The sequence below is a fragment of the Camelina sativa genome, chromosome 11 (genome assembly GCF_030686135.1).
Source record: "Camelina sativa cultivar CO46 ecotype springtype chromosome 11, ASM3068613v1".
NCBI classification, from domain to species: Eukaryota; Viridiplantae; Streptophyta; class Magnoliopsida; order Brassicales; family Brassicaceae; genus Camelina; species Camelina sativa.
In genome coordinates, this window is record NC_141890.1 from 49,006,078 (window position 1) to 49,030,967 (window position 24,890).

General features: G+C 35.4%; 4 protein-coding genes and 1 long non-coding RNA gene across 6 annotated transcripts; 3 read left to right on the forward strand and 2 right to left on the reverse strand.

Moving 5' to 3' along the window:
* Window positions 1-421: 421 nt before the first annotated feature.
* LOC104726890 (uncharacterized) lies at window positions 422-4,303 on the reverse strand. The gene is made up of 2 exons (XR_002034202.2): window positions 4,147-4,303; window positions 422-702 (listed from the first exon to the last, which is right to left on the reverse strand). It is a non-coding gene; the product is annotated as an uncharacterized LOC104726890 (long non-coding RNA).
* Window positions 4,304-8,578: 4,275 nt separating this feature from the next.
* On the forward strand, window positions 8,579-12,773 carry LOC104726892 (nucleobase-ascorbate transporter 6). 2 transcript variants are annotated; one of them, XM_087473601.1, is made up of 14 exons: window positions 8,579-9,019; window positions 9,168-9,290; window positions 9,770-9,867; window positions 9,971-10,147; window positions 10,261-10,361; window positions 10,477-10,552; window positions 10,652-10,711; window positions 10,809-10,993; window positions 11,146-11,242; window positions 11,350-11,436; window positions 11,524-11,582; window positions 11,674-11,765; window positions 11,860-12,098; window positions 12,264-12,773. In XM_087473601.1, the coding sequence occupies exons 2-14, from the start codon at window positions 9,182-9,184 to the stop codon at window positions 12,480-12,482; spliced, it is 1,599 nt and encodes a 532-aa protein (XP_087329727.1). In that variant the 5' UTR covers window positions 8,579-9,019; window positions 9,168-9,181; the 3' UTR covers window positions 12,483-12,773. The 2 variants fall into 2 exon arrangements, with proteins under 2 accessions (XP_087329727.1, XP_087329726.1); XM_087473600.1 differs by having other exon boundaries at window positions 8,773-9,019; window positions 9,168-9,322; window positions 9,748-9,867.
* Window positions 12,774-14,111: 1,338 nt separating this feature from the next.
* On the forward strand, window positions 14,112-15,378 carry LOC104726893 (uncharacterized). Its single transcript, XM_010445852.3, has 3 exons — window positions 14,112-14,612; window positions 14,837-14,967; window positions 15,081-15,378. The coding sequence occupies exons 1-3, from the start codon at window positions 14,366-14,368 to the stop codon at window positions 15,183-15,185; spliced, it is 483 nt and encodes a 160-aa protein (XP_010444154.1). The 5' UTR covers window positions 14,112-14,365; the 3' UTR covers window positions 15,186-15,378.
* A 245-nt stretch (window positions 15,379-15,623) lies between these two features.
* On the forward strand, window positions 15,624-17,834 carry LOC104726894 (uncharacterized). The gene is made up of 3 exons (XM_010445853.3): window positions 15,624-16,301; window positions 16,413-16,479; window positions 16,562-17,834. Exons 1-3 carry the CDS (start codon window positions 16,221-16,223, stop codon window positions 17,446-17,448), a joined length of 1,035 nt encoding a protein of 344 aa, XP_010444155.1. The 5' UTR covers window positions 15,624-16,220; the 3' UTR covers window positions 17,449-17,834.
* A 97-nt stretch (window positions 17,835-17,931) lies between these two features.
* LOC104726895 (two-component response regulator ARR6) lies at window positions 17,932-19,988 on the reverse strand. Its single transcript, XM_010445855.3, has 5 exons — window positions 19,555-19,988; window positions 19,363-19,439; window positions 19,197-19,274; window positions 19,034-19,104; window positions 17,932-18,379 (listed from the first exon to the last, which is right to left on the reverse strand). Exons 1-5 carry the CDS (start codon window positions 19,703-19,705, stop codon window positions 18,184-18,186), a joined length of 573 nt encoding a protein of 190 aa, XP_010444157.1. The 5' UTR covers window positions 19,706-19,988; the 3' UTR covers window positions 17,932-18,183.
* Between the last annotated feature and the right edge of the window lie 4,902 nt (window positions 19,989-24,890).

The following is a 24,890-nucleotide window of genomic DNA, read 5'->3' on the forward strand; positions in this document are numbered from 1 at the left end:
TTTAAATTTTAAATTTGTAATAATAATTTGTTTATTTTCAGGTGTGACATGGAGAGAACAAAGAGAGATTGTTATGGTTTTAGTTTTTTTTAGCCTTCCCCTGTTAATAGCTCTTTTGACTCTCTCTCTTTTTTTTTTTTTTGTGCCAATTTCCTATTTTGCAACAAAATCGTGATTCTAGGCGTATTATATTATTTCAGTTTGGTTTAAGTTGAATTATTATTTATTCAGTTCATTTAAAATAGAAAATCTCGTTTTTTAAATCGGAACAGAATTAGGAAACCACATTACAGCATTACCAACAACAACAAAAACTCTGTTTTGTTTTCTCTTTTTAAGGTTTAGTGGTGAATGAATTACACAATTCTGAATTGACCCCGGTTTAATCCGGTCGATCGAATGTTCCTGCCCTACATAGCAATTTTATAAGTTATTTAAAAAAAAAAAAAAAATTATATGTGATCTCTCTTGTCGTTACATTGTCCAGTGTCAAATCACTGTCTTCAAAGTACAACTGACCAAACTTTGTCTCTCTTGACATAGACATTAAACTTTTTACATAAGAAGAGACTCTCATATATTATTAGTTACACTAGTTTTTTAGTCACAGGGGAAAACAATGACACATTGTCTTACAAGGTTGCAGAATCATTTCAAGATTTTGAGACACCAGTTCCAAAGGTTCCACTTTCCAGCTTTAACCTGACAACAACAACAAAAAGAGAGAGAGAGGAGATTACCACTTTTTATCAGAGCTAAACATTGTTTAGTCTTAAACAGGTTTTTACAGCTAGCCATCTCTACAAGTCTCCCAAACAGATCCATACTCCTAATTAATCCTATCCGAAGGGTTCATAAGAAAGATAAGACGATAAACTGAAACACACACAACATATCTATCTATGTCTCCATTTTTTTTTTTATCAACAAACATTCCATTAAATTAAGTTACAAGATTTTTGGTACTCCACTCTAAGAGGAGCATAATACAACCAACTAACTTATACAGGAGGAAAGAAAGTCACAGTGTGTTGCTTACACAAATACACAACACCGGGATCAAGCTAAAGCAAAAGAGATAACAAGCTTGAAGGCAACTAGGGTACAAATAGCAAAAGCTACGATAAATACTAAGACTACGATAAAGAGATATTAAAACCAAATAGATAGTGAGATCCACTAAGGAGATAGGCCACATGAAGTGACAGGAAGCTGACCAAGACCGAATCATTGGCCGCAAAACGACAATTTGCCACATTGGAATACAGAGATTCCGACGGGTTTTTAAAAACCTAACTCGCACTAAAGATAATGAATCTTCAGCTCCCTGAAAAGGAAGACAGCATGTAGGTTGGGAACGAATTCCCAAAAATCGAGTGTCGGAAAAAAGATCCAAGTAAAAACTACCTTGCCACACCAAATGGAAATATCTGAACCAAGTGGATAACATAAAGCGCGGATCAAGACGAAATTGTGTGGTCAAGGGAATGGAACTGGAAGAAAAACATGAGAGCCAACAACACCTACTAGAGCTTGCAAAAGATCTCTCCGTATAGGAGGAATTTATTGTGAAATGTCTCTCATAGAATGAGGAAAATGAGCTATTTCCATTAGAACAAATAATAACCTCCGAAAACGAGGAAATTCTTTCACACATTGATAAACATTGTAGGGCCAAAGCAATGAAAACTAAAACAAATCCACTCATTACTTCGCCAGAGAAAGATTCTTGATTAGAGATACATGGGCTGGATTGGGAGCATTTGATATTTATTGGGCCTAGGTCCATTAAGTGAAAAATGAGAGATTTGTCATGTGTTAGCCCACTTGGATTGACAACTCTATTTAGACGCAAAAATAAAGTGAACGAACTTCTTCTTCGTTGCAGCTCCACACTAGATCTGAGCAAGATGAGGTGGCGGTGCTGCTTGGAGGTGTAACTATCATCGACTAAGGAGGTCGAGAGGCAAACCAAAATAGTTTCTTCGGAGGGATTACCCGAGATAGATGGAGAATTGGCTGAGCTAGAGAAAAGTCTCGACAACGGCAAACTGCTTAGTCGGAAGGAGGAGTCCGTCATCACAAGCGGAGACGGCGGAGCTCTGAGATAACAACAGCTCACCAAACTAGTTAAATCTGCTTCAGCTTTGGTAGCGAGCGGAAGAAGGGTAATAACGGATAAGAAAAGCATAGAGAGCACATGAAGCTGCATCCTCCATAAATCTTTGAGTATACAATCATCTCCAACCACTATGTGTAATAATCTAGAAGACGTTGAGAGGTCGGGAAAAGAACTTTGGTAATAAACCAAGAAAAAGGCATGTTCACGCCGAAGAAACTCAAGAACAGAATCACCCGTCCCGAAAGCAAGTCCATGAATGCGCTGAGTGAGAAAGCAGCTTGCAGCTAAAATAGGGTTACACCTCGTGAAACCTTGCTAGGTATGATGCATCCAACTGAGACAAAACGAATGGTGGTCCTGGAGAGTATGATGGAGTGGGGAGTGGTCGTAAGTTTTAGAGCTAAACGGATAATAGTGGTTGAAGGAGAAAGGGTTCTTCGGTTTGCAACCGAGACAAGATCTACCACTGAAGAGGGTGAAGGGAAGACATAAGCCTTGCCGGAGACACAACCAGATAAGGATAGCTCGAACGCAGGAACTCCGGTAACAACCTCTACCAATTCCGACAACTCATTGTAGTCGAAAGACCATAAACCAATCTGAGAACATGAGTAGAGAACCCCAAGAAGAACAAGAAAAGAAGATGGGTATGGTAGGTCCGGTGACGCCAGTGGCTCCGGTGGATCCGACGAGCTTCGCGAGAAGTGTGTCCCATGATGGATGGAGAGAACACACAGAAGATTTGGCGGTTTGCTCGCCGATCTCGCCAACACCGGGGAAGGGTGGCAGAATTCCAGAAGATCTCGCCGGCAACCAGAAAAGCCGGCGGAAGTGAGCCAACAATCGTCGAGTAACCGGACTCGAGAAAGTAAGAACAAGCGCTGGTCAGGACGGAGAGCCAGAGACTTGTCATCGGAAGAGGCTCATATTGTTGATGAGCGGCTACCTCGAATTCCGTGTCTGGGAGAGTTCAACTAGGGCGAACAAAAAAAAGTGTCGACAAGACTCCTATCTATGTCTCCATTTAATGCTTTGTTTCTTAAAAAGCATAGACACGTACATAAGATATACCATAGATATGGTTTCATGTAACTTATTATGTTTCGATTTCCGACACCCCGCTTTTTACACAATTTATGTTAATGGAAACTCTTGTGACCGAATGGCTCTTGCCACATAGTTGTTTACAAGTTACAAGCCTTGTCACATGATGCATGAGTGAGTAACATATTCTACTTTTCATATGCAATGAGTTACTCAAAGTGCCTAGCAACATCGCACGAGTGATAGACCCGTACTTAAAAACATCATCACGAACAGAGAGAGCTACAATCACCAGAACACAAACAAGTTTTCTCTCCAATGCCTGAGCCATAATAATGTATTAATTGCATTAATTTGACGCTATAAGAGTGTTCCATATGTTTCTTCAATGCTTGGAACCATAATGTAATGAATTGTGTAATTGATGCAAACAAAGAGTAAATGATTAAATTGCTAAGTGTAGTGATTAAGTTACAAAATGATATGATCTGGAGGTTGAGTAAGTAGAGGTGTTTTACATAATAAGCTAGTTATTTTTGTCTCCATTTTAAGAGATTGCTTAACAGTCTTTGAACTGATTCATCACTCCTTGTTTTCCATTGGTTTCTATTTTTGGGTAAACAAACTATTTTTACAAGTTTCAGATCGGAAGTAAAATCACACAACTAGGTTCTGCTGTAATGTCCAACGACTTTATTGTTAGTGCAAATCCTATCTTACACACAAGAATCATGAGCAAACTGTTTGGATAAAATTCAGACAGAACAAAAACATGAACAATCCTGCTAGAGGCAAGAATCAACTATATTGAAGACAGATTAAGTCAGCGATACAGTGAAAGTTCTTAGATCAACAACACACAACAAAATGGAAAAAAACAAAACAATCAATCAAGTGTTAATCAATTTTAGTTTGTTCTTGAAATTTATCGTTCAGAATCCATTTATCAGATTCATGGCGAGTGATGGATAAAGAGATACCTAGAGTACGGAGCGATTAACCCGAGAAACGATGAAAGGGACGAGCTCAGTGGAAGAAATTTCCGATGAGAAACGGCTCGTGTCAGAACCACTCTGGAACCGGTGAGTGTGACCAATGATGAGTGACGATGGGGTTGAGGGGTCAAAATACCAAAACGCAGAGTATCGTCTGAACGTAATATAAATCGTGCAAATTCCAATGGGTCCGAGAGGCGGTTAGAGCATAATTGGGCCTAACATCGGCCCAAACTAAGTGTACCTCTTTCTGTTTTTTTGGCTCTTTTTGAAAAAGCAACTTTGTTTTTTTTATCTTTGACGTGAAAGCTGCTTTATGATAGGCTGATAAAGGATATTTTTTCATAAAGGATTGTAAAAGGAAAAAAAATATATAAGCGGACAAAGTTGAAAGATAAACTAAGCGACACTTATACATCACGTCATAAATTAGAAACAACAACTACATACATACATTCATTCATGATTACTTATTTATTTTTGAGCTGGTGAGATCGGAGTTACAACAACAACAACAACACAAACTTTTTGATTGGGTATGGGGAAACGAGAAAGACAGTAAGGAAGAGGCAGGGCTCGTAGATCTAAACCAACCATGAGCCAACCTTTTCTTTCTTCTTTCCCTCATCAAAATTTGACATTCCTTACTACAATTACTCGAGATTATACTATTACTACTATTTATAAAAAAAGTAAGTAGACTCGTTCATAAAAAAAAAAGTGCTTTAAGAATAAAATAACACTATCAACGCGTGTTAAGAAAAGTTACACTTTAGAACCCCTCTTTTTTAGCCATTGACAAATTTTACTATTCCAACTATGTCATTGCTTTATTCTAAGGTAAGAAAAAGGAAATCTGAATGTACATTTTTTTTTTTTTTTAACTAATCTGAATGTACATATAACTTAAGATAATTACGAACATATCACATTCTTCATTAATTGCATTGCAACTCCACTAAACCATTTTATGAGCTCTAATTTAAGTACTTTTGAATTTCTACCATGAGTGGATCTAAAGGATTCGATTATTCGAGTCTTATTTAACTATGAATCTGACGAAAAGGAATATCGTTGGTGGAACTAAATGGAGATCAGAAGTGTTAAAAGAATAGAAAGAGTAGAGACCCAACGACATGACTATATATGAAAACCATCACACAAAAAAAATTGTTCTTCCTTACTGTCCTGTTGATATATCTTTTTGTTATCAATCATATTAATCATCGTGTTATTTAGGGGTAGGCAAAAAAACCGAAATCCAAAAAACCAAACCGAACCAAACCGAAATAAATGGTTTGGTTTGGTTATGATTAAATCTAAAAATCCGTTTGGTTTTTATTTTAATTAACCATTTGGTTTAGGTTTGGTCTGGTTAAAAATCGTAAAACCGAATAGTTTTTTTGGTTTTTTATAAAAATTTAGAACAATTAACTATATTTAGTTTCTCCAACTTATAAATTTTTATATTGCATAACAATATCATTAATTTTTTTCTTTATTGGGTTTCTAGTTATTGATCTTCAAGTTTTTTTTTTTGGTTTTCTTTTTCAATAGCCTTTATTTTTTAAAAGTTTAAATTTCAATTAATTATTTGGGTTTACAAAACTAGATTTGGGTATCAACTATCTATTTTTTAAAGTATGGAATAACCGTTAAAAACCGTGACCAAACCGAAACCAAACCAAATCATTATACGTATGATTTTTATATGGTTTTATTTTTGATTAAACCGAAAAACTGAACCGTAACCAAACCGAATTACATATAGTTTTTATATGGTTCAATTTTTATAAAACCAAAAAACCATAAACCGAAAAACCGAATCGAACCCAAACCGAAAAACCAAACGCCCAACCTCATTGTTGTTGTTGTTGTTGTTACTTGTTAGCCATTAAATTAATAAGGGGGCAAAGTAGAGAGAAAGGCACATGAGAGAGTTGTGGTGTTGTTTTGTTGTAATTCTCCAAAGTACGCCAGAAAGCTTTTTTCTCCCATCCCATGTGCTTACTCTCCCCAGTCCCCACTTTTCTAGAAATTAATTTCCATTTCATCCATTTTTTATAGTCGGCTTTTAATTTTTTTTAATAACATTTTTATAAAAAAGTTCTATATCACACTTTTTATGCCGGTTTTGACTGGGTTCACACTTCAAAGTTACAATAATAAGCCAATAATACTCCCAATTCATCGGACTACAATAATACAGTGGACATTTTTGTTTAACTATTTATTTTTATAACAATATAAATTCGAAACAAATTAAAACCATACCTGATCGAATTTTTAGTTAACGTCAAACCATGATGGCTGATAGTTAAAGACAAAAGTAAAAGTCCTTAACACAATAATATAAAAAGTTTACAGAATATTGCGTCATTATCAGCTCGACACCCAACTTGTGAGTCTCCAATCTCAATGATTATGTGGTCATTATCGGTATTTTCATATAAAAATACTATGAAAACTCCCTCTCACAAATGTTGAGTGGCTCAAAGATTTGATCACTAGCTAATCAGTGGTGTAGTCCTACTACTATAATGTTTCAAGCCGGATCCTTCATCACGTGCAAAAATTCCTTCAAAAACAAATTAGCTGGCTAACCATCAATTATATACAATTTGTCCGTATCCACGTGTCGGATATTTCAAACTTAATCATGTGTGTAATTTGTATTTAATAATATAGGATGACTGACGTAAATTATAAATAACGTATATGCATAACTCGTTTCAAAGTTGTGTTTGCCTTAAAGGCTTAGCATGGAGAATGTGTGTGTATGGCCTTTAAGAAGATTTGAAGAGATCCATTCAACAAAACATGCATGATATTTTGAATATAGTACTATATTGTTTTTAAAAGACTTTTGAATAATCTGTAGAAGGATATTTTGGGTCGAAACAGGTAACCGTACGTGTTGCAACATTTGCAATTGTCCATCTATAATGTGAAAAGTATCAAATTAATATAACATGACTGTTTAAAATTATATTCGGAAGAAAAAAAAAGATGGAAAATTTTTGGGAATTGTCGGCAAAAGATAAAATTAAAGAAGGTGAATTTAGGTAAAAAAAATAGTTATGTACAATAGTTATTACCGAAACTATAATAAATTTGAAAACGATGCATCACTGGTTTTGACAAAAACGTCGAATTAGAACAAACATGACTCAAACGTATAGAAGAATCAAAATATACGCATCTACTATCTGAATAGCAAACTTAATAGCTTTGTTTATCTTACTGCAAATCTTATCTTAAGAAGTTTGGTGACGGGATTAAATCTTGAGTCCTCCTAGCTAATCAGCCCACTAGAATAATAATATAATGTCCCACTAAATTCGATAACAAATCATCTTTTAACGTTAAAGCATATTTTTTTATATAAATTGTTTCAGTAGATTGTTTTATATATGGATCACGGGACTACAAGAAATAAAAAGTGGACGTGACATTTATGCTTTCTGTGTTTTGTTTGCTCCGTTATCTCTAGATTTATGCGTATGTTATACGATTTGGACAATACTATATTAAAAGTATATAATAAGATTCTCTTCTCCTATAGAAGAATAACATCCGTGTCAATACAAATCACAAGGAAATTATTTTATCTAATACACTTCAGTTTTATCTCAACAGTGTATGTTAGATATTTACCTTTTTAATGGAAGATTTTTCAGATTACACATTCAACCTTGTGAAACTTCTTTGTTTTGTAACTTGAAAAAAAGAAAAAAAAAAAAAGTGTATACAATAGGAGTTTTGGAAGTCAAGCTGTTAAAAGGAAAAATCCCTCAACAAACGGTGTTTGATAACTCGTATAATACAAAGTAAGAAAGTTGTTAATTCATTTTAGCTACAATTAACCCGACACTTAGAAATGTTTTTCTTTTTTTCTTTCAAAAAGTGAAGCAAGAACAAAATTCAACAAGAGAATTATTGAAAGTTTTACTTGTTTGACAAATCTCACTTATTGAAAGTGTTTTGTTTTCAATCTGATAGAAAAGAGAGATAGGTTTAAAAAAACTTTAAACAAAACTTTACTTAACGAGAAAAAAAAAAAGACTAGAGAACTTTACAAAAAATGCAAATATAGCTTTAAAGGAAGAAAAGATTCCTCTCGTCTCTTCCTTTGTTCACATCCCTTTCATCTTTATTTATTTTTTTCCTTTTCTTCTCTTTTATTAATTAATCATTTATTACTGCTCCCTCTCTCTCAATTCTTTCAAAAACTATACTCCTACATAATTTTTAATTTATACTACTATACAACAAAAAAAACAAAACTCATACGGCGCTATTTTCAGCACCGCTCTTTCTAATTGATCCATTGCTTCTCTTCAAAATCCATGATTACTATTATTGACCACCTAAAAAAATAAATCTATACTCTATGAATTGAAATTCTATACAATGTAGACAAAAGGAATATTAAAAAAAAAAAAAAAAATCTGTATCCATTAGGTGTCTATAACTTAAATTACCAAATCAAGAACAGCGTTGAAAATAAATTGTTCATTAAAAGATGATTCCCATAAATTTGCTTGTCCCATTACATTCATAAATTTTTTGACTCTAATATTAATACGGTAGTACTAGTACTAGTATTTTGTTACACACCTCGAGTTTTGTAGAGAAATTAAATAAAGTTTTACTTTCCTTTTTTTCCACCTTCTCTCTCTCTCTCTCTCTCTCTCTCTCTCTCTCTCTTCCTTCCTTCTTTTTCTGTGTGTCTGTGTAGCTTTACCTTTTGTACCTAAACCTCTCTCTCTCACACACTCTCTCGCTTGGTTGCTGTTTCCTGTTACTCTTTTTATTTCTTCTTCTTCCTCTCTCTTTCCCAGAAGCTGCCACTGATGTGAGTTTCTCTATCTCCCTTCCGATTTGTCAATTTTTTTTTTCTTTTTTTAAAACACTGATTTGTTGCTCAGCTTACACATTGCAGCTAGATTCCCCGATCTGGGGGTAGAGCTTTTCTCTTACTCTGTGTTCATTGTTTATTGCAGAGAAAGAGAGAAACATGGCAGGGGGTGGAGCTCCAGCACCCAAAGCAGATGAACCTCAACCTCATCCTCCTAAAGATCAACTTCCCAACATTTCTTACTGTATCACCAGTCCTCCCCCTTGGCGTAAGCTTCTTCTCTCTTCTTCTAGATTCCAAGTTGAAAGGCTTCTTCTTCTTCTTCTTCTTCTTCTGTTTCTTTGAGATTTCTTTGTCGGTGGGGTTTTTTTTTTTTTTTTTTTTTTTGTCACTTTATTCGGCGTTCTTCTTTTGAACAATGTGTCGACGCCGACCTTAATTAAGACTACCCACTCTTGTTTTAGCTTGTTCGATTCTCGTTAGATTTGTCTTTTTCTTCTTCTTCTTCACAGTTCTTAGTCTTACCTAATCTGTTGCCAAATTTGTGTTGTCTTGTCTTCTTTTATTATCACTCTCTGGGTAATGTTGGAATGATAACGAGTTACTATTCAATCTCTTCCATATGTTTTAGCTTCTTTGGAGGATTAATTGGTTTACACCTTAAATCCAGACAGTGTGTTTGGTTTGGAATTCGTTAGTTTCTCCATAAACTACTTATTAGATAGTGTCTTCATTCTTATGTTTCAGCTGAAGCTATTCTTCTTGGATTTCAACATTACCTTGTGATGCTTGGCACAACAGTGCTCATACCTACCGCTCTTGTTCCCCAGATGGGAGGTGGATACGTAAGTCCTCCACAGCGTTTACTTTATTATAATATTAACGAGCAAGGCAAATTAATTGGTGTCACTGATTGTAAATGATTTTTTGCCTTTTCTGTAATTTCAGGAAGAGAAGGCAAAGGTGATCCAGACTATTCTCTTTGTTGCTGGCATCAACACACTGCTCCAAACGCTGTTCGGGACTAGGTTGCCTGCTGTTATTGGAGCTTCCTACACCTTTGTGCCAACAACAATTTCCATCATCCTCTCTGGCAGATTCAGTGATACCTCTAATCCTATTGAGGTATGATTTTATGACTTCCTGTTTATTTTTATCATGTTTTATTTCATCATCTCTATGACCCTTTCTTTCTTGGTGCTGTTATAACAACAAAGAATATGTTTTGCTTTGTTTAGAGATTTGAGAGGATAATGCGGGCAACCCAAGGCGCCTTGATTGTTGCTTCTACCTTGCAGATGATTCTTGGTTTCAGTGGTCTCTGGCGTAATGTTGTTAGGTTAGTCTGGAGGATAATATGGTCTCAGATGTTACAACATTAGCTTTCTCAGACTTGTCTTCAGCATTACATTAACGACGAGGCGATTTTCATTTCTTTTGTATATCATTTGCAGGTTCTTAAGTCCTATTTCAGCTGTTCCCCTGGTGGGTCTCGTTGGTTTTGGGCTGTATGAGTTTGGTTTCCCGGGGGTAAGTCTACTCTAAATACACTGAAACACAAACAGTTTTAATGAGCAGACCAGAAACTCTTAATTTCTTCAGTTGTTAATATCCCTTTTTACATTTCAGGTTGCTAAATGCATAGAGATTGGACTGCCTGAGCTTCTTATTCTAGTATTCGTTTCACAGGTAACTCACTAACATATTAAACCTGTCTAACTCCTAATATCAAAAGCTATAATTATTACGGTTACCTGATTTCATGTGTTCATGTTTCCTGTTGCAGTACCTGCCTCATGTGATCAAATCAGGGAAAAATGTGTTTGACCGATTTGCTGTGATATTCGCGGTGGTGATTGTGTGGATCTATGCTCATCTTCTTACAGTTGGTGGGGCTTACAATGGTGCTGCACCAACTACACAAACAAGTTGCAGGACAGATCGTGCTGGAATAATAGGTGCTGCCCCATGGTAAGTGGTTACAACGCAGCTCTTCCACTAGAATTTTGCTGTTTAAGCAGAACAAAAGAGCATGAAGAAATTGAGTATCAAAAGATAAATGTGATTCAAAATTGTGATCTCATTGGATTCGTTGCTAACATTAGTTTTTTTTTTTAACTCAGGATAAGAGTTCCATGGCCTTTCCAGTGGGGCGCCCCGTCGTTTGATGCTGGAGAAGCTTTTGCAATGATGATGGCTTCTTTTGTTGCTCTAGTTGAGGTCTGTGGTTATTTTCTTCATGTTTTAATCTTTCGATATATAATGTCTATGCTCTGTTATTCTGTGTATTCATTCTTGTTTCTTCTGTGTCTGGCTGAACTTTAAAGTCAACCGGTGCTTTTGTCTCTGTCTCGAGATACGCAAGTGCAACGATGTTGCCACCATCTATTCTCAGCCGCGGTGTTGGCTGGCAGGTAACTCAGCTACATTTTGAACTTATAATGTTGCTGAATCTATATTGATCAAATTCTGAAGTGTTTATTCTATGTTTTATGAAACAGGGCGTTGCGATTCTGATATCAGGGTTGTTTGGTACTGGAGCTGGTTCCTCTGTCTCTGTGTAAGTATCTCAGAGATGATAAATGATCTGATAGTACTAATTTCTCTAGATATTTTGGTATGAAAGTTGGTTTTCTTGCTCTTAACTGCAGGGAAAATGCGGGATTATTGGCCTTGACACGAGTTGGCAGTCGAAGGGTTGTCCAGATAGCTGCAGGCTTCATGATATTCTTCTCTATTCTCGGTTAGCTGCAATTCTTATCTATATCCACAAATGAAAGAAAAATATTTTGCTTGAAATTTAGTCTATACTGATGATCCATCATATGATAATGCAGGAAAATTTGGAGCTGTGTTTGCTTCAATTCCCGCACCCATCATTGCTGCTTTATACTGTCTCTTCTTTGCGTACGTGGGAGCTGGAGGTTTGAGTTTCCTTCAGTTCTGCAACTTAAACAGCTTCAGGACCAAGTTCATCTTAGGCTTCTCTGTCTTCCTTGGCTTGTCCATCCCTCAGTACTTCAATGAGTACACCGCAATCAAAGGATATGGTCCGGTCCACACTGGGGCTCGTTGGGTATGTTGTAACAACTCACTGTTCTCTTTCCATTGAAATTGGTTTTTGGTAGAATAATCAACAAATGCTTAAAACTCCACCCATCTTTTGATCCAATAGCAAAAATTCGAGTTTAGCTTGGCCTGAGCTAATGAAACTCTTATTATCTTACATATTTTTTGACAGTTCAACGATATGGTGAATGTTCCGTTCTCCTCAGAGCCTTTTGTTGCTGGCAGCGTCGCCTTCTTCTTGGACAACACATTGCACAAGAAAGACTCTTCGATAAGGAAAGACCGAGGAAAGCACTGGTGGGACAAGTTTAGATCTTTCAAGGGTGATACAAGAAGTGAGGAATTCTACTCTCTTCCTTTCAATCTCAACAAGTATTTCCCATCTGTCTGAAAGGGGAAGGGGAAGAAGAGAAGAGCAAAGATATAACTGGAAACAAAAGTGGTGAAAACTCAAGAGTTTCACCATTCTTGCCTTGAGTTTTCAAGCCGCTTTGTCTTGGTTCTTTTGACAACTTTGAAAACTTTAAATATCTCTCACATTTCTATAGTCTTATTTACAAGAATGATGAATCTTAAGAGCATTGTTGTTTACTCTCTCTCTCTCTAATGCTTTTGTCTTTGTAAATCCGAGGGAACACTACTTTGTGATTTTGATTAGCTTCTAAACAATTTTTTAGCTGAATTTTGCTTAGATCTGTTTTCTCACTCAAACGTCTTCATTTGAAAGAACCCTTGATTGATTATGTCGATACTTTAAATTAAATTTGGTGATTAATTTATGAATAAGCAACAGAATTAAGAAATAGGGAGACCTTTCACTCTTGCGTGAGGTGTTTGTTCTCTGTTAAATAAAATATAGAGAGGCATTAAGGCAACTTTTGTATGTTATCTTAATTAATGGCCAAGCAAAAGGTTAAGATTACTTTGTTTTGTAAGGCTGATCGATTGACACCGTAATTAATTAGCAATGTTCAATAATTAAAGTTTAATACGACACAGGCTTTCAGGAGATCGAGATAAAGTGTACAGTAAGCATGTGAATAGGGTTGATTGCACGAGGGGAATATTATTACTTCATTTTTGGTTGTCATTTTCGTTATTTTAATTTCCACAAAAAGCTCATCATTGCCTTAAAAAACAGGTTTATAAAAAGTTGCTTTATTTAGTTGACAAAAACAAATTTGTTTATTTTTGTTGTTCTGTAAACTATTTATCTTTTTTCGTATTGAACTCGCATTTGTGAAATATATAACTATTATTACTCATTTAAGTAGATTTAATTATCGTTTATTAAACGCCATGTCTACTGTGAATATTACATACACTTTATGTCTTTATCTAAATTCAATTTTTTTTTAATGGCAGCAATTCAATTGTTTTTTATTATAAATTGAGTTGTAGTAATCAAAGAAACCTATTGGTTAAAACGTTTAAAACAATTGTATAGATAAGAATCTTAGAATACTTTGGTTGTGAATCATAGACAGCAGCCAAATTTGTTTAGTACAATGTTAGTTGTAGAAATTATTTAAACAAAACTAGGATAAAAAAACAGAATATAATAAAGAAGGAAATTAAAATTTGGTGAAAATATTTTCTAAAATAGTGGTCCAATACTAGTTACTAGTTGATAAATATAAATACTTTTTAACTTTTGAGATGCATGTAGTAGAGTGAGTATCTTACAAAAGTTAGTGATTAACTTCTTCTGTTATGACTTGTGAATTAGTAATTTACTCTGCATAGGTTGAACTGAGCTAAGCTAAGTGATTTACTATTACTAGCAAACTAGCATATACAAGAATTAAAATGGTTAATAGTTTCGAAGTATCAAAAAAGATTCCAGCCAAGCAAAACACTTGGGGGGGGGGGGGGGGGGGGGGGGGGCTATGTACGGACGGTCCAAAACATAATAATCAATTGAGCAGTAGTTACGTTCATTATTCTATACCTCTCTATTTAGAGACTCTTTCTATTAATAATACTCTCCCATCTAAGTGTTGATCGAATATTAGAGATACATAGCTACATAATTATTACCACCTCATTCGTATTACTTTTTTTATATCATTAAAATTGAAAATAATAAATAATTGATGACAAAATGAATGAATAATACAGTATGAAATAAAAGGATGAGTATTATTATATAAAGGGAATACGTAAGAAGAAGCTATTCTCAATCAGTATAGACGACCCCTCCCTCTACCTAGCTACGCTTACTCCCTCACTCTTCTCTCTCCTACTTTTCTCCGCCGTGAGAGAGAGAGAGAAATGGGGAACTGTCAAGCGGCGGAGGCGGCAACGACGGTGATACAACGACCAGACGGTAAATCGGTGAGATTTTACTGTACAGTAAACGCTAGCGAAGTGATCAAGTCTTATCCCGGTCACCACGTAGCTCTCCTCCTTTCTTCGGCCGTACCTCACGGCGGTTCCCTCCGCATCACTCGTATCAAACTTCTACGTCCTTCCGATAATCTCTTACTCGGCCATGTCTATAGGCTCATCTCTTCCGAAGGTATTAAATATCACTCAGTCTCTTGCATAAATCACACCTAACATGTTTTAGTTTTGAAGTCAGGGACAAGAAACAAGAAAAAACCTAATTCTTTAGGGCTTTATTCAGTTTGTTTCTTCTGTTCCACGTTCAATTACAATCATCACTGATGAAGTGTATAAAGATTTACAAATTGTTAGGGTTACTTTATTTGATTATAAAGTAAGACTTTTCTTGATTAATAGAGGTGATGAAAGGATTAAGAGCCAAGAAATCTGAAAAGATGAAGAAGATCCATGGAGAGTTTTCTGTAGCAGAAGAGGAGATTAACCCACTAACCCTAAGATCTGAATCTGCTTCTGACAAAGACACTCAGGTATTATTTATTACAACCACAATTGCTCTATATTAGATTTGAGTTTTAATTCTCTGATTGAAACAATTGAGTGTTAACAAATAGTAACAGAGTTAGAGGTTTTGATTAAACAGAGAAGGATACATGAAAAGCAGAGAGGGGTGAACACAGGAGGAGCTACCAATAAAGTTAGAGCTTGGCAGCCTTCTCTTCAAAGCATATCAGAATCTACAAGCTAAAACACTTCAATTTTTCATTTTTCTATCTTTTACTTTTCCTTTTGACTTTTTGATCATTTGATTTCTCTTTGTATTAATGTTTTTTCCCAATCAAATTGTAAAGGAAAAAAAAAACCATTTGATTGTGGTAGAATTAGCTCTTTGCCTTTTTTTTTTAACTTAATAAAATCTGAAGAAAAGATCCAAAGGATTTTTTTTTTTTTTCATTTTCTAGATTATCTTTCACTTTTTTTACTAAATTATTATGTCATCTATCGAGTTTCCAATTTTTCGTATTAAAATATGTGACTAATGTCAAATTTGTTGACCAAAAAAAACGTTTATTTCATTTACTAAAACTAAATATTCAACATCTATTGCATCAATCATCACTAATATACCAAAATCTCCAAAAAAAAAAATTATTATAAAAAGATCGATACACCCTTTCGTTTGCTTGACGCAGAAAATTGTTTATTGCACAAAAGAAAAATCTTTGTAATAAGAAAACAAAATCATTTACACAGCTTTTTTTAACTCACAAGATTGACAACAAGCTTGCAAAATTGCATATAATCATCTCAAAATAAAAGTCTTCATCAAAGATCTTTTGAGAATACCAAAATCTGTATATCTTATTTTCCATATTAACCTCTTTTATACGGCGTCGTTTACATCGCACGTGCGCACTCACCGACTTACAGAAGATTCCACACGAATAAGTAGGGGTATTAACGTCATTTCAGCATCGAGCGAAATTGTCTGAGCGGAGAAGAGGAGTTTCCGTTATCCCTTTATATCATCTCTTCTCTTTTGATTTTATTAAATTAAACATTAAAAGAGAAAATAAATAAAAATAATAAAAAAAATCTTCACGTTTCTTCTCTCTCTCTCTCTCTCTCTCTCTCTCTCTCTCTCTCGAGTCTCAAGCGACCAAATCTGAATTTAGGGTTTTTGAGAATCTTCATCTTCGATTTCGAATTCTTCTAATTCTTTTTAATAACCCTTTACCACTGTTGTAATCTTTACTCCGTCACAGGAATCAATCAGCGAATCATGATTTCAGATTCGATCACCAACGCTTCTGCTACTGCGGCTCCTCCTAGCACCTCGAGAGATTGCGGAAAGAAGAAGAGGGTAACGTTATCTCTTCCACATCTCTTTCGTCGTTTCTCCTTAAATCTCATCCCTTTCTCTCCATATTTGATTCAAAGTTTTGGTTTTGTTTATTGCATTGTGTGTTTGCAGAACAATAAGTCTGCTAAGATAAAGCAGAACAAGCTTGGTCTCCGTCGTGAGCAATGGCTTTCTCAAGGTATGTTTTAATTGCGTATGTTTTGCTTTGGTTAGATTTGGTGTATGTATTGATTCTGTGTGTTTGATTTTACTATTGTTAGTTGCGGTGAGCAATAAGGGAGGTAAAGAGGAGAGTAGTGTTAATCGCAGTGGGAAGCCTGATCGGAGAAGTAACCAGCCACCAGTGGTGGAGAGTTTAGATGGGGTGCGTAGAGAAGAGGATAGTACTAACGGTGGGAATACTAATCTTCATCATGAGAGTTTTATGGAGTCACCTTCGAATAGCTCTATGGGAGGTACAGATATAAGTACTAACTACAGTGGGAGGAGTAGCAGGAGTAGTAGTAGCAGCAGTGGCTTTTGCTCAGGTAACATAACAGAAGAGGATAATGCAGAGGATGATGATGATGATGATGATGATGGGTGTGTGGATGATTGGGAAGCTGTTGCTGATGCATTAGCGGCTGAGGAAGAGAATGAGAAAGAGAATCATCTCCGTGAGTCTGCCAAAGTGGAAGAGAGTGTTGCACAATCATCTTCTAATGTGGGCGATTCGGTTAGTGGTGCATCAGGTGCTGTGTGTGTTGAAGATGCAAAGCAGGATTGCTTGAGAGTGCCATCAAGGAAGCAGAAGAGTAATAGAGCTTGGAGGCCGGATGATGACCTGCGCCCACAGGGGTTACCTAATTTGGCCAAGCAGCTTAGTTTTCCGGAGCTGGACAAGCGTTATAGCTCTGTGGCGATTCCATCTTCATGTCCCATCTGCTACGAAGACTTGGACTTAACGGATTCGAATTTCCTGCCTTGTCCTTGCGGATTCAGGCTCTGTCTGTTCTGCCACAAGACAATTTGCGATGGAGATGGACGTTGTCCAGGGTGCAGGAAACCCTATGAACGGATAGCAGTCAAGGCTGAGACTAGTATTCAGGGTGGTGGTGGCCTAACAATTCGTCTGGCTCGTTCGTCTAGCATGTTTTGCAAGTTTTAAAAGGGAGAGGTGCGGATTTCGCAAACCATGTCATCTGTTCGATTGCTCTGTTTTCTTGCTTCAGTCTTTTGACTCTTTGGTTCTTTCTAGCTTAGAAGATGATAATGTGGGTATAGTATTGTCTTTTGGCACTCGAGAACTTGAGCTTTGTTTTCTATGTCATCGATGGTTCTTAAGTCTGAAACACTGGTGATGATGTAGAGTGTGATGTGTGAATACATAAAAGGTGGTACAGAAAATTCAAATACATGTTAGATAGTTTCAATAATGATATGCTATGTTCTCTTTTTCAAATTCCAACTTTATAACAATATTAAGGTGTTTGGTATGCATTTATTCCTTCCTTGTCAAACATTATTGAAGGTTTAAGAGTTATTTTGTTGCCATGGTGAATCTTCTTTATAAGTTCCTCATCACCAAAGCTTCTCTTTTAGAATCACATGCAGAGAGAGATGTACTCTCATGATCTTTTGGACTTAATTCTTATAGAAAACTTGTGCTTGATTCTTAACAATTTTCAGTAAACCAGCTTACAAATCGCTTGTGTAAGGAAAAAAAAAACTAAGATTACTCTAATGAATATAATATACTTTTGCTCCTCTCTATACCATTTACATTACTACTATGTGAATAAACCCACTGAAGTTAATCAGCAAAAAAAAACCATAAGGGCTGGAAAATTGTATAGGTCATTGAGCTATCATCTCTGCAGTCATGGAATTTGCATCGGAAAGCTCAGATCTTTGTGCGTTTGAGCTGTGATTGAACAGGTGAATCGAAAGAGTAGACATTCTCGGTTTCTAGCTCTCTCTTCTGAGTACTCTTTGTGAAAGATAAATCTTCAACTTTCATTAGAGAATCTCTTAATCTTTTTACATCAGAGAGTTTTACAGGCTTCAGTAAGAAATCCTCAGCCCCTTCTTCAAGACATCTAAATGACAAAAACAAAAAAAAAATCACAAGAAAGATCAGTTTTGAGTAAACTCCAATCTCAATAAAGTTTGATAGCTTTGGATCAATAAGTTTTTTTGTTTTTGTAGTGTATGTAGCAAACAATCATAAGATGGCCAGGTCATAATTGAGTTGGCCATTGTGTGTACACAAAACATATTCCCTTTTTATTTTATTTTTAATTAAATCTGGCCTCTAGAGGTTTCCAAATATGCAAAGTGAATAAAAAAGCATGTGAGGTGGCTTTCACAATACCCTACCACAAGATTAGGCAAAGCAAAAGATCAGATAATTATTATTTATTGTCTTATATCACTTCACCAAAAACAGAATCAAATCCCAAAGTAAAGATTTTGCTGGTTAGAAACATCTTTATACACAAAATCATCTTGGGACCCATAAAAGATCACCAAAATCTCAACTTTTGATTAACTATGCAATCACCACCAAGAATGGTTTATAGAAATCAACTTTTTTAAACCATATGAGCATGATCTTTTTTACTTCGGGACCTAATCCTTTTTTTTATATTTATTTTGTTTGTCAACCAAAAATTCCAAACAAAAGTATTCACCAAATTACTAAAGTTTGACTAATAGTAATACCATCAAGATCGATCATGATGAAAATATACCTATCAATACGAGGCAAAATGTTCTCGGAGGACATGATCACCACCGGTACTTCTCTAAAAGCTGAGGATTCCTGTTGAAAAAATTACCAAAAAAAGGATTAGATGAGCATAATATTATGAATTTAACTCAACTAATTGAATCAATGGAAATGATTTTGCTTACTTTGATCTTCTTCAAGAGTTCATATCCAGTCATACCGGGCATCGAGTAATCCGTCATTATTAAGTTAACCTTCAAATCCTGAAACCAAACAAAGCAAAATCACCATTAACAAAATTGCTTGTGAGCTACGGCAAAGTTTTATATTCTCTTGTAAACAATGATTTACCTCAAATCCCACGGATTTTTCCTCAACATCCAATCCAAGGTATTGGAGAGCTCTTGTCGCACTATCGACAACAGTTACTGAAGAACACAAGAAACACAAAACCAGAGGTTTTAGTCAGTTAACCTGTCTGAATTGAAATATATTATTTTCAAAAAGAGGAGTTCTTGAAAAACAAAGATGTGTGTTTTTTACCTTTGCAAGAGGAGACTCTAAGCAAACGCTCGATGAATTTCCGATCAACGTGACTATCGTCGACGGCAAGAACATGAAGAAGATCCGGTGATCCAAACTTTGAAGGATCTTTGGACATCTCCATCTTCCTTGGTAGCAAAACTTCAGCCATTTTTAATTTAATATATTGATCGAAGAATGAGACAAATCTTTTGTAATAAAATTGGAAGGAGTTGGAAGAATACAGAGGAAGAGAAATATTGTATGATGTTGTGAAACAATGGAGTTGGTTGGGTGATATATATACATATTAATAAGTTAGAAAGAAATAAAATAAATATAGAAAAAAAGAGGGAAAAAAATATGAATGAAATCGAGAGATTTTGCATATCTTCAAGATTTTGTTGTCAATTTGCTTTCAAAATCTTTATTTATTTATCTGTTTTTGTTTCTTTATTTCTTTTTCTTTAAATAATAGTTCGGTGGATTTATAAATAAGTCAAAAGTCAAAACCAATTATAAAGTCAAACCGGTTCAAGTTAAAACGGATAGCAAACCAGAGGAATTTAGTAGAATGGGGACGCGAGTTTTAACCAACCCAAACCGCTACGCTTTATCCGGTTCGATTTTATGTTTCTTTTTTAGCCGGATAAATTGGTTTACCAAAGAGAACCTATTGGTTGGTTTAGAAGTTAGAACAGAGAGATTGTAAATTATAATTTTGGTTGAGTAAACTAATTTTGGGGAACTTGAATTCATGTGCATACTCAAGAGATTGAGTCGTCCTGGTTACTTATAAAAGTCACAATATAAGGAACAAGTATTTGGCTGAGGGATCACAAATAATACATTGAGACAAGGAACTTTTGTTTCGTTCCTCCCTCCCAAGTCCCAACACCAATTATAACCATCTTACACGTTTGTAATTAAAGATTAACAATACCTGAACTCAGCTCATAAGACCTCGCTTTTGCGATTTTGAAAACCAGTTTATTCTTAAGCAAACAACTTGCAACCAACCAACTTTACACGTTCTCGTAGTTACTTTCTTGTACCAAATTTATATAAACTGATGATGGGTCTTAATGGCCTAGCTAGGTCTATCTTTATTTTGTGAACCAATCTAGGGAGTGATGGGGTTGATTGCCTGAAAATCGAATTTTTGCTTTTATGTTGGGAGTCAAATAAAGGTGGTGTTATATGTTGCATATCCCAATTTCAAACCATGACGATCATATTCCTCAGGGAATGGCTCTGACAGTGACAGCAAGAGTGTAGCAACGAGGAGCAAACTTCCCTGCTAAACATTAGCGAGAACATGTAATCAGCGAATTCTACGCATGCATACATAATTTACATACAAATACAAGGAGTCAAAATATCTATCAGAATATAATGATGGAACAAATTAGTGGAACGAAGAAGCTACGTACGCTATTAGCTGAGAATCCATGAGATTAGAAAGAAAAGTGGATCGTTTAAGATTTAGTAAAGAGAGCGATTAATATAACAATCGGTAAGACGGTAACCACCTCTGTCTAGCTTCTACTTTGGGTCCATCACAGAGATTATACTGCCAGTGCAATCTTAATATCAATAGCTAGAATTATGAACATATCAACTGACAAAAAGAGTCACACCCCACTAATTATCCCACTTTTTAATTTCTAAAAACAACTCTTCAAGCAGAGTAAGCTTTTGGGAAACTTGTCACTAAATTATGTTACAACTTTTTTTTTATAAAGAAAATATGTTACAACTAAAATCACTAATCCAACATGAATGAAGAATAATTAGTCTTGTTTAACCAAGTATTTTATTTTGAAATCAGCTGACGTGTCCGTCAAGAAAGTTAAAAGTTAGTTACAAACTCTCTTCTCCTCTTCTGCTTCCTCCTCCACGCTCTAATTTTTTTCTTCATGTCATCCTCTTCCACACTTCTCTATCTCTCATCTCGCTCCCTGAACATTTTGGTTTCCCTATTCTCTTTCTGAGTTTTGCGTTTCCGTTTCTCCTCCTAGTTCGCGATCGTCAATTCGATAAGTTCTCTGGTATAGATTGAGGTTCTCGTCCTCAACCCCTCTTTACGTTTCTTGCTTACTTTCATTACTTCTTTGGTTTCCATAGCCGATTCTTCCTCCACATTGGTCCCGTTTTGGTGTTTCTTTGGATGATTTTTTCGTTTCTTGAGAGTGCTGTTACTTCAGATTGTTCTGTTTTCTGATGGGGTTTTGCTGCGATTTTAGCCATTGAAGGTATCTTGATGTTTTGATTGCGTTAGAGAAGAGTTTATTTTGGATCGGATTCGAACGTACCAACTGTTACAGGTTTGGGTTTGTTTGATCATTCTATTTCGTCTAGTAAGATTGTTGCATGCTTCTGATCTGTTCGGCTAAAAGAGTTGATCTGTATCATGGTGTTGTGATTGCGTTAGAGACTAATTTTGTTTTGGATCGAACGTACCAACTGTTACTGGTTTTGGGTTTGTTTGATCATTCTGTTTCGTCTATTAGATTGTTGCATTCTTCTGATCGGTTTCGGCTAAAAGAGTTGATCTGTATCATCAGTTTGGTGTTGTGATTGCGTTATAGACTAGTTTCTTTTGGATCGAATTAACGCTTATTCATTTGGGTTTGTTTGATTATACTCTGTTTCGTCTAGTAGATTGTTGCATGCTTGTTATCTGCTTCGGCTTAAAGAGTTGATCTGTATCAGTTTGGTCTCCATGATTTGCTTTCAAAACTTGTTTCCTCGTGCAGATATTAAAATCCCACTAGGAGCTTGGAGTACCTCGATCATCAGCGGGATTCCTTTAGAGACTGTACAGGTAATATCTCTTGATGATGATAGCTTAGTTGAAATAATTAAGAGAGTCAAATAAGTTTTGCTAAAAGATTCAATGACAGTGATTTTATGTAGTTTGTTTTGATGAGCGCGTCAAGTGTTATTTTTCCCGGTTTTGTTTAAGTGATCATTACTTTTGTAGGTTTGATTGTTTCGTCTCATCACTATCACCATTCTCATTTTCGTCTACAGTAGCTTTTCTAGGTGGTATCTGTGTCAGTGCTTTCAGAACTTGTTTTTTCCTGCATGTATAATCCGAGAAAGGAGAGGTGCGAGTCTCTTAGCTAGAGTAGAGAAACCCTTGATTATTTGAGATAGCGATTTGTGGGGATCATAAAAATTCTTCAGGTAATAGGACTATGAAGAATGAACCGATCCTCCAAGGTTACTTCTGAATGTTGAATGTGCACATAAGTTTTGTACGTTTGATGAAAGATTTTAATTCAGTATATAAGTTTTGTGCTTGTGGTTTAGTCAGCCTTTAACGAATTAACTTCTCTTTTCCAGAATGGCAGATAATCAAGTTAATCGAATCGATGGGAACGGCCGATCGAGAAAGAAATTTGATGTGGGACACAAATTATTTAATAATTAATATATTAAATTTATATTATAAAATATTAAACAAATTTAATTTTCTATATTTTTGTATATTTAAAAACTATTTTAGTTGGTTTTATAATATATTCAATTGCACATTACATATATTTAAATGAAAATTATATCTAAACATTTATTATATAAGGATTTTGTGCAGTATATTAATCTTTTAAATAATTATTTCTTTGCAATTTTATTCTCTAACTCTAAAAAACGTACAAAAAAATTCGAAAAATCATAAATAATAATCAATATAACCTTTCGTAATCACGGTAAAATTTGTAAAATATTGATAAATAATATATCAAATCGAAGGTCCAACAATGAAGAGTCCAAATCTACATTTAAAATCTTAAAAACTAATATATAGAATTGTAGAAATGTTTAGAAGTTACATGCAAGAGTTATATTATGTATTATTTTTGAATTCATATGATTAATTTTAGTAAAAAATCCTTTATTTAGATAGATTTCAACAATATATATTATACTAATTAACTATTTAAATGTAAGTATAATTTAGAGTAGAAAAAAATATTAACATGTAAGTAAACATAACAAAAATAACATTGGTTGTAGGAAAAAAGGCAACAAAAAAAAGATGAAAGTCAGGATTGGAACTCCTCACCAAAAAAGATGCATGGGGCACCTAGGTAACAATTAAACTGTGTAACTAAACTAACCAAATGTATTAGATAATTTTTAACAAGTAGCATGGGGCACGTGCCCCACCCCATCACTACATAGATCCGCCCCTTCATGGGAACATTCTGATAAACTCCAGCATTTTCGGACTCGTTTCTGTTATCAGTCTTCTTGCCGTGATGGATGATATAACACCAACACAAAGAAAGATTGCCGCATACCTCTTGGCTTCGGCTGTCCTAACTTCCGTTGTCTCGACTTTCATTGGAAGTAACATCAGAAGGAGATCATTGATGCTATCTGCCAATGACGCTCTATTGGGCGGGGGCTGTTTTTTCATCGGTGGATTCTTTCCTTTTGTTATTGGGATCTCGATACGCAACAGGATTGAGCGAGACATTTGCCTTTTTGTTCTGACGACTGGTATGATTGCCTTGCTACTCGTGATCGATTTCTCCAGGAAGAAAGATGACCAGCAGCAGCCACGGGCAAGAACTTACTGGATTCTGGGAGTCTGCATTGTCCTTGCCATATCAGTGATTGTGTTTTTGGCTGACCAGGCAAACCAATTGCGGTCTGCAAGTAATAAACAAAACAAGACTCAGAGTCCAGGTACATGCTCTTCAGATTTTCGCAAACTGATGATAGGGTTGTGTTGTTGTTTCATTTTGCATACTCTAGTCACATAAACTTTGCTCAAAGATTTAAAGTGAGTGCCTGTGTTACAGTAAATTTTCAACTAACTGATGTTGTTGATTCACAACTTGTCTGCAGGAGATTGGACTGCCTGAGCTTGTGGTTCACTGATTCACAAGAAGGAGATCATTTACTGTCAGTGGCCCGTTTTGTGCTTGTGGTTCAACAACACTCTTGCTTCATCACTGTATCACTGTTAATACCAGCAGAAGGAGAAGAAAGCTTTTTGTCACTATGATTCAACAGCACTCTTTGCTTTCTACTCTTTTAACATGTGTCTGTTCGATTGCTCTGTTTTCTTCCGTGAATTAGGCATTACTCTTAGACCCTCTGGTTCGTTCTAGCTTAGAAGATAATGTGGATATAACAGTGTTGTCTTTCGGAACTCGAGAACTTGAGCTTTTTTTTTCTATGTCATTGTTTGGTCTGCATTTATTCCTTATGAAACGCTACTCAAGGTTTAACTTGTTGCTATATATGGTGAATGTATTAGCAAAGTTTGTTTCATAGAATCACCTGAGATAATTTCTCATTATGTTCCCTGCCATGCATCAGGATTATCTTATTTTAAA

Coding starts and splice junctions, on each gene's coding strand:
- LOC104726892 (XM_087473600.1), top strand. CDS start 9,182: ATGGCAGGGGGTGGAGCTCCAGCACCCAAAGCAGATGAACCTCAACCT. Junction 9,868..9,970: donor CCCAGATGGGAGGTGGATAC/GTAAGTCCTCCA, acceptor CTGTAATTTCAG/GAAGAGAAGGCAAAGGTGAT. Junction 10,712..10,808: donor TTCTAGTATTCGTTTCACAG/GTAACTCACTAA, acceptor TTCCTGTTGCAG/TACCTGCCTCATGTGATCAA.
- LOC104726893 (XM_010445852.3), top strand. CDS start 14,366: ATGGGGAACTGTCAAGCGGCGGAGGCGGCAACGACGGTGATACAACGA. Junction 14,613..14,836: donor TAGGCTCATCTCTTCCGAAG/GTATTAAATATC, acceptor CTTGATTAATAG/AGGTGATGAAAGGATTAAGA. Junction 14,968..15,080: donor CTTCTGACAAAGACACTCAG/GTATTATTTATT, acceptor TTGATTAAACAG/AGAAGGATACATGAAAAGCA.
- LOC104726894 (XM_010445853.3), top strand. CDS start 16,221: ATGATTTCAGATTCGATCACCAACGCTTCTGCTACTGCGGCTCCTCCT. Junction 16,302..16,412: donor ATTGCGGAAAGAAGAAGAGG/GTAACGTTATCT, acceptor GTGTGTTTGCAG/AACAATAAGTCTGCTAAGAT. Junction 16,480..16,561: donor TGAGCAATGGCTTTCTCAAG/GTATGTTTTAAT, acceptor TACTATTGTTAG/TTGCGGTGAGCAATAAGGGA.
- LOC104726895 (XM_010445855.3), bottom strand. CDS start 19,705: ATGGCTGAAGTTTTGCTACCAAGGAAGATGGAGATGTCCAAAGATCCT. Junction 19,440..19,554: donor TAGAGTCTCCTCTTGCAAAG/GTAAAAAACACA, acceptor TGTGTTCTTCAG/TAACTGTTGTCGATAGTGCG. Junction 18,380..19,033: donor ATTTTGCCTCGTATTGATAG/GTATATTTTCAT, acceptor TTTGTCATTTAG/ATGTCTTGAAGAAGGGGCTG.